Consider the following 9,200-nt stretch of genomic DNA (forward strand, 5'->3'; position numbering starts at 1 on the left):
GCGCGCAACTCAGTCATGTACAGCGTCTCCTACTATATTCACACGGACATAGCCCTGTCATAGTATTGGACCGCATCTCGTTTCAGATCTGGGATCACTGGTTTGGCGCTGACCGCTCAGCGTTACTTGATCGTACTACTGAGCATATGTACTGTCGGTAAAATTGCACTCCTCTTGGCGGGAATTTTAAATTTGAATAAAAATGCAACTTGAGTTGTTCTTTTTTGTAATTGTTTATTGACACGTCTTCCATGGTTTTGGAATAGGGAAATTGTCCAGAGTGATAAAAGGATGCCGCTGTAAACTTTCTGATAATAATTGATAATAATTTTTAAATTTAAAAAATATGTTATTTATTGATGTAGTTACTTATATTGTTGTGTTGTAACGTGTAAAACACAGACATGGTGGGCACGCTGGGGCTTACCAAAATGTATGCAACCCCGCACACACTCCCATAAGAATAGCATTAGTATGTAAGATGGGTTGCATACTTTTTGGTAAGCCCCAGCGTGGCCATCCTGTATGAAAATGGCGCATTACGTAGAATCGTATAAATAAGGTAAGTATTATACAATCTATTCTCGCTTTATAGAACACTAATATCAATCGCATATATTTTTCATTGAAAATAACAACATCTGCAGATTTTTGCAGTCATTTAAAAGACATCATCCTTTCAATCTCGAGATATATAATAGAAATTATACCTCGAATTTAGTAACCAATTTTTTCAGGAGAATGTTGCAATATTGCCGTCTAGGATGGTAGGCTGTGGAAAATCAAAAAGTCATTTCAGTAAAAGGATTTCAAGGAAAGTATCATTTTTTATGTGGATTTTGTTTCATTTTGGATATACCTGATATTTACCTGATCATTATGTCTAAACTAAATATTGGCTCTTACGCGAGCCCGCAATCAGATTTTCTAGCTAGAAGAATCTAGGCTTTTCCTCGGCTGGCCCTCGGCAGGTTATTGTTGTGTGCTGCTTGACATTTACTTTTTAGCACTATATTTTCTAATGAAACTACGTAAAAAGCTTTATTGATATATGTATATAATAAAAACAATTTCTATTAAATAATTATTTTCTCGAGGGGCCCTTGTAAAGCCCTCGACAGGTAAAACGGGTATCTAAGTACGTTCAAAAATCATATTTAGCAAATCGAGTTTTAAGAACCTTTTTTCCTAAGTTCGAAAGTATCGGATGAATGCTGTCAAGTAATTATGATATCGTACTTAGCGTTGCATCGTAGCTATGGGAATTAGGTGATCAACTTGTAAGCGTGCGGTGCGTGCGTTCGATTCTCGGTGCTTGCGGATATTTTAATAAACTGCATATCTCTTTAGTTATAAGCAATAAATCTTCTCTAGTCAAATTCAACAATTAATTTTGTGTTAGAATAACGTGCGAAGCATAGTTAGGAATTTAATGTCAATAAAAATGCGAGAAAACGGAGGAGTGTTTGTCAGGAGACTACAGAAAGGTGTAAAATCTTTGGATTTAACTTTTGCAAAGAAAATATATTTTAAATTTGGATTAATATTTTCCTTCTGTGAATAAAAAATTTCTGGTAACAGATTATGGCAATGTGCTAGTTAAACTTTTTTACTATTGCAACCATAGCATCACTCTTCAGAATTTTTTAGAGACAGGGCCTCTTAAGAAACATGTTGTAATTTCTACCCGAGAAGAACTTTAATTGTAATTATTAAAAAATATTGTAAACCATAACACGTCGCCAAATAACCTGTAATCAAATTAGGAATGAATAGGGAAATAGAGCAAGGATTTAGAAAAGATCTTACTGTTTAGTACGGCAATAGAAAGGCACCCTCGCTCGAATCTGGTCAGAGTCTAGGCTAGTGCCTTTTCTGCAAGGTGCGATGTTCTTGTCGGGTTCTTTCCCGATTTCCCGTTCAGCGCCCCAATAAAATTAGGGAAAAATAACTAGCACCCTACCAAAACCGAGTCGCCATTTCTGCACGGGATATATAGATACAATAGATATATGTATATGCTTATGTGTATATATACGTATAAATATATATATATATATATATTGTAACCTGGGAGTTACAGGGTATAGCCTGTAAATAGGCAACAGGAGATACGTCCCGGAAGACACTTTGCAGTGTTATTGTCTCTAGGAGAATTTCCATTGCGCAAGTTCATCTTTTCTCCCTCTCGTCCACCCACGCAAGTAGAGGGCAGGAATGACGCAGTGCGCCCTATAAAAAGGCTTGCACAACCAAAAAGCAGGGTTGTTAAACTCGCGGGCGAACCGCGAGGATCTAATAACCAATACTAGCAGTGACTAGAGGAAACTCTCTTCTAGTTCATTTTTAGATATTGGTATTTACTACGAGTATTCTAAAAAGTGTTTTAAATCTATTCTTTTTGAGTAATAGTCTCAGCGTTTCGCCTTAGTGTTGTAACTTGTGTCATTTTTGAAAAGAGAGAATAATCTCGAGAGAATTTCATTTGAGCATCGCGCATTTAAATAAATTGCCATTTACTTTAGCTTTCAAAGTTTTAACCGTTATCTGTAGAAGAATAGCCTCGTGGTTCTCCATGAACGCTAGTCCAGGAAGCAGACGAATTGAATTTTGAAATCTTTTTATGATTCGGGAAAAGAAATAATCTTAATAAAAATTTTCGAGAAAATTCCCAGAAGGGAAAATACCTGTTTCCAAGTTTTGAGATTTCTCTCTCTTACCACTGTGTTGCGCCGCTTTTGCCTTCGCCTCTTTTTTTCGCGCGGCTAATCCGAGGACCTGAAGTGTGTTCGACCTCTCAGGCCACAACTCGAGTTTTCAAACTTAAAGGGAAGTGTCCCTCGTACCGCGCCATTAGCATCCGCCCGTGAGGTTAAAGATTTATGACAATAATCCTTCATTAAGGATTTATAACGGATTTAGCAATTGAATAATACTTCGGAGGTGTCTTTTGCTGAACGTTTACTTTTTATATTAAAATGGTGAAAAAACCAAATACTCGAGAACACATTGCCTCTCATTTATTGCATCGTAGAAATTTTATTTTAAATAGTACTCTGTAATATTTTCAGACGTGTAAACCCGAGGTTCTCCTTGGACTCTACACTAGGTAGTAATATCACAGTAGGCAAGAAAGTAAGTTTCAAAGGATAAGGCGCACATATGAATAGCTTCGGGGTTCTCCTCGAAGAAGAATAGTCCTAGGGTTCTCCTTGGGAACTAGTCTATGGAGTGAATCTCTTGCGTATTGAGCGTATTTCCTATTATTTGCCAAAGTTTAGATAGATGATAGAAATTTAATGTAAAAGCTTAGATTAGGGTTTTATTGAATAAACGCCTTTTTATAAAAACAGGATCTTACGTCTTCTTACATGAATTCCCTTTTTTTATTCCACTTTTTAAACTTAATTTAATGATAACTCTAATTAATTACAGGTGTAATTAATTGCTACGTACTGCGAATTAACCCCATACCGCCCTTAAAACTTTCTCTTTTTCCGTATTTTGAGATATTTAGGCATATTATTCATATGGCGTAGTGTATACAGAACTAAAATTCTAGCTCATTACCGTCCTGACTTTCATGTAAATCCTTGCGTTAAAAATTGCTGTTCGTCTCAAAGTCATATTTAAAAAAACTCAAGTTTTCCAAACGTTACATATATGTCACCGTGGGCGGCAGAGGGTTAAACGTTCAAGTTTTCGCGGGTTACAATATATATATAACGTCCCGGGACGGTTGGATATTTCCACAGGTAAAATATTTTTAAAAAAGTGAAGGTCATTCCTGAAGTAAATTTCAACGACGAATTCAATGATGACCTTCATTTCGACCTTGAAGTTGACTTTCATGGCTTTTTGAAGTTCAACTTTGTTTCTTTAAATGGAAAGGCCCTTTTTCACATCTGCAATCGATAAAGCGAAAAATTATACGTTCAGGTACGTATCCAAGTCATAGGTCAATTGTAACGTTCAAGGTCAGTTGCAGGTTATTTGAAATTAACAAAGGTTTCCAAGGGCTCAGTGTAATTTCTGAAGTAAATTTCGACGAGAAATTTAATGGTGACCTTCATTTTGACCTTGAAGTTGACCTTTATGGCTTTTTGCAGGTCAACTTTGTTTTTTAAGTGGAAACCCCCTTTTTTACATCTGGAATCGATAGAGCGGAAAATTCTACGTTTATGGGTGTACCCAAGTCATAGGTCAATTGTAACGTGCAACGTCAGTTAGAGGTCATCTCACTATCAATCAAAGTAGCCTGTTCCAGAATCCGATTCTGCAATTCGTCTAAGCTTTGCGGTTGCGTTGAGTATACTTTGCTCTTTAAATAACCCAAAAGAAAATAGTCGAGAGGCGTCAGATAAAGAGATCTAGCAGGCTCGAACCTCCCTACCGTAATGAGCCGCTGCTCCGTCCAGCTGGAACCAAATATTTTGAAAATTATCGCCTGTAATCTCCCTTAGTCTTGGTACAATTTGGTTTCTCAGAAGCTCTTCATATGCACGGGCATTGAGATTACCATCGATGAAGAAAGGGCCTATCAATGTATCATTCAAGATACCGGCCCAAACATTAATCTTTTGTGGATATTGTGTGTGACTCTCCAACATCCAATCAGGATTTGTGTCGGACCTTTATTTACAATTTTGCCTGTTAACTTTACCTTTTAAAGTGGAAGTAGATTTGTCTGAAAATACTGTATTGTACAAGAAAAGAGGATCTCAGATCCTCAGATCCTCAGATCCTCAGATCCTCAGATCCTGCAGATTTTGGCCGACCAGTTCTCTGAAGGTCCTCGATAGATCCATGATTCATAAAGCGCCTTACAGTTCTTTCAATTGTTGATTTTGAGACAGGATTTAACCCTTCTCCATTACGAAAAGTGCGATTAAAAAGCAATCGAACTTGATCATAAGATCGAACTCGATCTCCCCAACCACGCATCATTAATACAGATACCCTCTCTCGTTCCGAAAGTTTAGCTTGCGCCATAATAATCTTTCAGCGAAAGATAATAAATATGCCCTCGTAATATGTAAATTTAGTTTCGATTCGTAATATTCGTATGGGAAAACGGTATAGGACATATGGTATCGCCTTAGGTATTGACTTAGGTATCGAGAAACGGTATAGGACTGTATAACTTCGGGGAGGAACAGAACTCTCACCACAACACCTGCAAATTTAATGAACCAATGAATTTCTCGTTGAAATTTACTGCAGGAATTACACTGACTTCTTGGAAAACTTTGTTAATTTTAAATAACCTCTAATTGACGTTGAACGTTACAATTGACCTATGACTTGGGTACGTACCTGAACGTAGAATTTTCCGCTCTATCGATTGCAGATATAAAAAAGGAGGTTTCCATTTAAAAAAACAAAGTTGACCTTCAAAAAGCCATGAAGCTCAATTTCAAGGTAAAAATGAAGGTTGAAATTGAATTCCTCGTTGAAATTTACTTCAGGAATGACCTTCACTTTTTGGAAAAATATTTTACCTGATGAAATATCCAACCGTCCAGGGACTTTTTAGAGACTTTTATATATATTACTTTTTATCAATACTACTTGAATTCGCCTCTTCTTGTTATACAACTTTTGTAATATCCATAACATTTAAAAAAATGCGATGTACATTTTAACATCGGCAGCTGCAGCTAGTTACCTGTCATAGAAACATTGAGTGTGCTGCACCCGAGTGGCAGCTATGCGTACCAAGAGGAAGAGGCACGGTGTGCCCACTCTAATGTATTTTGGGGGGATACTTATAGATTGTGGCAAAATGTGAGATGCGCGCCACCTAGGGGACGTAGCAATTACTATAATCCGTTCACCACTTTTCTATGGGAGTGGGCACATCGTGGGAAGCGACAACGCGAGACAGCTGGGAGCACGAAGTCAGACGATAGCTTGGGCCTCCATCGTGTAACGTGATTCTAACGTTGACTATAAATAGACTATATTACTGTATCTAAATGTGTTATTTTAATATAGAAATAAGACATATTTAACATGGCAGTAAACCGAAAGTGAACAAAAAGTGGTCGTGGATACCACACAGAGACGTCACTACTTCCAGTGTCTAGAACAAAGAAAACCAAAAATGTCTCTTAATAGAGAAGAGCAACAAAACCCACAGGACCAGAAACGAGAGGTTATTATGATACAGCCACATAATCCGTTGAATCTCAGACCACCTCCACCACTATCGCTTGAAGGAAATTTAGCTGAAAAATGGAAAAAGTGGAAGAAGAAATTTCAAATCTACATGGAAGCCACAGAAGAGTTCTTTAAAGCCAGATGAAACAAAAATCGCAATCCTTCTTTATACCATAGGAGATGAAGCTCAAGAGGTCTACGGTACATTTGAATTTACTGAGCAGCATGAAGGGAATTACGAAGCCATAATTACAGCTTTTGAAGCACATTGTGTACCTATAATAAATGAAAGCGTCTGCAGACACGTTTTTTTTAAACAGTGCAGATGGACGGAGAAACGGTTGAAGAATTCGTTACCGACCTAGAAAGGCTCAGCATGGATTGTTCTTTTGGAGTTCTAAAGAACAGCCTAATTAAAGATCGAATAATAAGTGGAATCCAAAGTACAACTTTGAAAGACGCCTTCTTAGAGAGACAAATCTGACTCTATAATCATGCATGCGCCTTTGCAGAGCTGCTGAACTAACAAATCAGCAAATTCAAACGTTGGAACCTGGTGGACCGAAGGAACCGAATGGAGCCTCTGCAAAGTACCCGTAAAGACCACATTGGGTCCTCATTCGGTTCCTTTTTTAAAAACTCGAAAAAAAAGCAAAATCAACTTTTAAATTGTTAAAATTTGGATTCTAAATTAAAATTCCCTATAGAAGGTCACGGAATAGTCGCAATAGATTTTTGCAATGGTAAAAAGTTAAAAAAAAAATAATACGTATAACGTCTGTTGACTGCTACTTACAGGCGATACGTTTGAAGTGTAGCAGTCAACACGCGTCATACGCCTTGTATTTTTTAAAACTTTTTACCGATGCAAGAAAAAATATTGCGTTTATTCCGAGACCTTTTATAAGGAATTTTAACGTAGAATCCGAATTTCACAATTTAAAAGTTGATTTTGCTGTTTTTGCGAGTTTTTTAGAAAGGAACCGAATGGGGACTCAATGGGGTCTTTACGGGTACTTTGTAGAGGCTCCATTCGGTTCCTTCGGTCCGCCAGGGGAAGAGCGGAAAAATATTGATGCTGTGAAATTTAGCAAGCACACTAAAAACTTGAACCGAAGGAGAACAGGTAAACAGCCAAATCTAGCAAACCGAGGACTGCAGAGCCGAGATCAAGCTGATTTAGGAGAATCATACAACACGGCGCCGACTCAACACTCGAATAGAGGGCATTTTGAACAATCAGTGAACAAATGAAATGAGAAGCAGTCGTCAAACTGTAGCAGATGTGAATATAGTCACCCACCTCGAAGGTGTCTAGCGTTTGGCAAATATTGTAAAATATGTAGTAAGCCGAACCCTTTCGCCCAAGTATGTAAAAATAAACATAATATAAATACAGTCAGGGAAAACAGAATAGGAACAGATGATAATACAGAAGAAAACTATTTTTTCGGCGAAATTAGTATTGCAAATGTTATCGTAGGTTGGACAGAAAATGTAATGTTTATAGAAACTGAAAAACTATCCCATTTAAATTAGATATTAGTGCGGGATGTAATGTCATAAATCTTATAAATCTTGCAGATTTTAAAAGAAACAGTCCGCAAATTCAATTTGAGAATACTAACGCGAGACTTACGAACTACAATGGCACAAATACTCCAGTTGTAGGCAAAGTACGATTACCTTGTCAAATTATAAATGTTAAAGTCCAGCTAGAAGTGTTTTGTAGTAGATTGCGCTAACACAAGCCCGTTATTAGGTCTAAAGACCATAGAAAAATTAAAAATACTACGAAGAGTAGGGGAGAGTGGGGCTAAATGTGAAATTTTCGAAACCTTTCAATCTGCATTATCTTCCGAGCGTGTACATAGCATGCAGTGCGTGTTTAAAAATTAACATTTAGCCCCACTCTCCCCTATCATTAATAGGGACACTTGATGATAAAGATGATTTAGATTCGAATTATGTAAAGCAATTAGTAAACGCGAAAAAAATATTTTCGAAGGAATCGGTAAACTCGACTATGTTAACGATTTCAAATTAAAAACGGGATATACGAGAAAAACTGAACAATGTCGAAAACTGCCATTTAAAGCTCTTGATGATTTCAAAGGCGAATTAAGTAAAATGGAATCTAATAAAATAATAGCCAAAATTGAAGAACCCACTGAGTTTGTCAATGTTTTTACTTTAGTTAATTTTTCATAGAATTTACGACGAAACATTTAAAGACATTCCGAATTTAGAAATCTGTATCGATGATATTTTGACATGGGCTGAAAATGAATTAGAAATTAAGAAAACGCTAGATAATATCTTTGCTATCGCTCAAAGAAAAGGAGTTAGTTTCAATCTAAGAAAATTTAAAATCGGAGTACCAGAAGTTAAGTTTCTCGGACACATATTTAGTGAAAAGTGTATTGCAATAGATAACAGCAGTATAGAAGTAATCTTAGACATGAAAAAATTAACTGACAAAAAGGGGATTGAGAGATTGTTAGAAATTTTAACATATCGAGCAAAGTATATACCAAATGCATCAGAAATAACTGCAACACTGCGGAATTTAATTAAAAAAGGTGTGGAATTTATTTGGGCTAATGAACGTGATAAAGCTATAAGAAAAATTAAAAAATGTTTAACAAATGCTACAATTATAAAATACCACGTCCCAAATTTGCCTTGTATTCTTAGCGTAGACGCAAGCCAATCAGGAATAGGCGCGGTTTTACCTCAAAAGGATCGCTCAGTTGCGTGCATCAAAAGCATTGACAACGACACAAAAAGCCTGGGCGCAAATAGAAAAAGAAATGAATGCAGTCGTATTCGGTTGTGAGCTTTACAGGCAATATGTTATCAGGAGAACTATTACCTTGGAGACAGATCACAAACGCGCTTGTGCCAATAATGCATAAACCACTCGCTGACATCCCAATACGAATACAAAAAATGCGTATTAGATTACAACCTTTTGATATAAAGCTGAGGATCCGTGACAAAAAGCCCAAACGACAAAGCGCCCGCCCAATGAGAGT

At 36.9% G+C, this 9,200-nt stretch overlaps 1 protein-coding gene across 1 annotated transcript in view; it reads left to right on the forward strand.

Annotated features, from left to right (window-relative positions):
* Positions 1–6,487: 6,487 nt before the first annotated feature.
* The window catches only part of LOC117181227 (ankyrin-1-like), a 19,613-nt gene continuing 16,900 nt past the window's right edge, over positions 6,488–9,200 (forward strand). The window contains exon 1 of the mRNA XM_033373791.1: positions 6,488–6,605. Coding sequence (XP_033229682.1) covers positions 6,488–6,605 — 118 coding nt within the window. The remainder of the gene's footprint in view (positions 6,606–9,200) is intronic.

Source organism: Belonocnema kinseyi, chromosome 10, assembly GCF_010883055.1.
Source record: "Belonocnema kinseyi isolate 2016_QV_RU_SX_M_011 chromosome 10, B_treatae_v1, whole genome shotgun sequence".
NCBI classification, from domain to species: Eukaryota; Metazoa; Arthropoda; class Insecta; order Hymenoptera; family Cynipidae; genus Belonocnema; species Belonocnema kinseyi.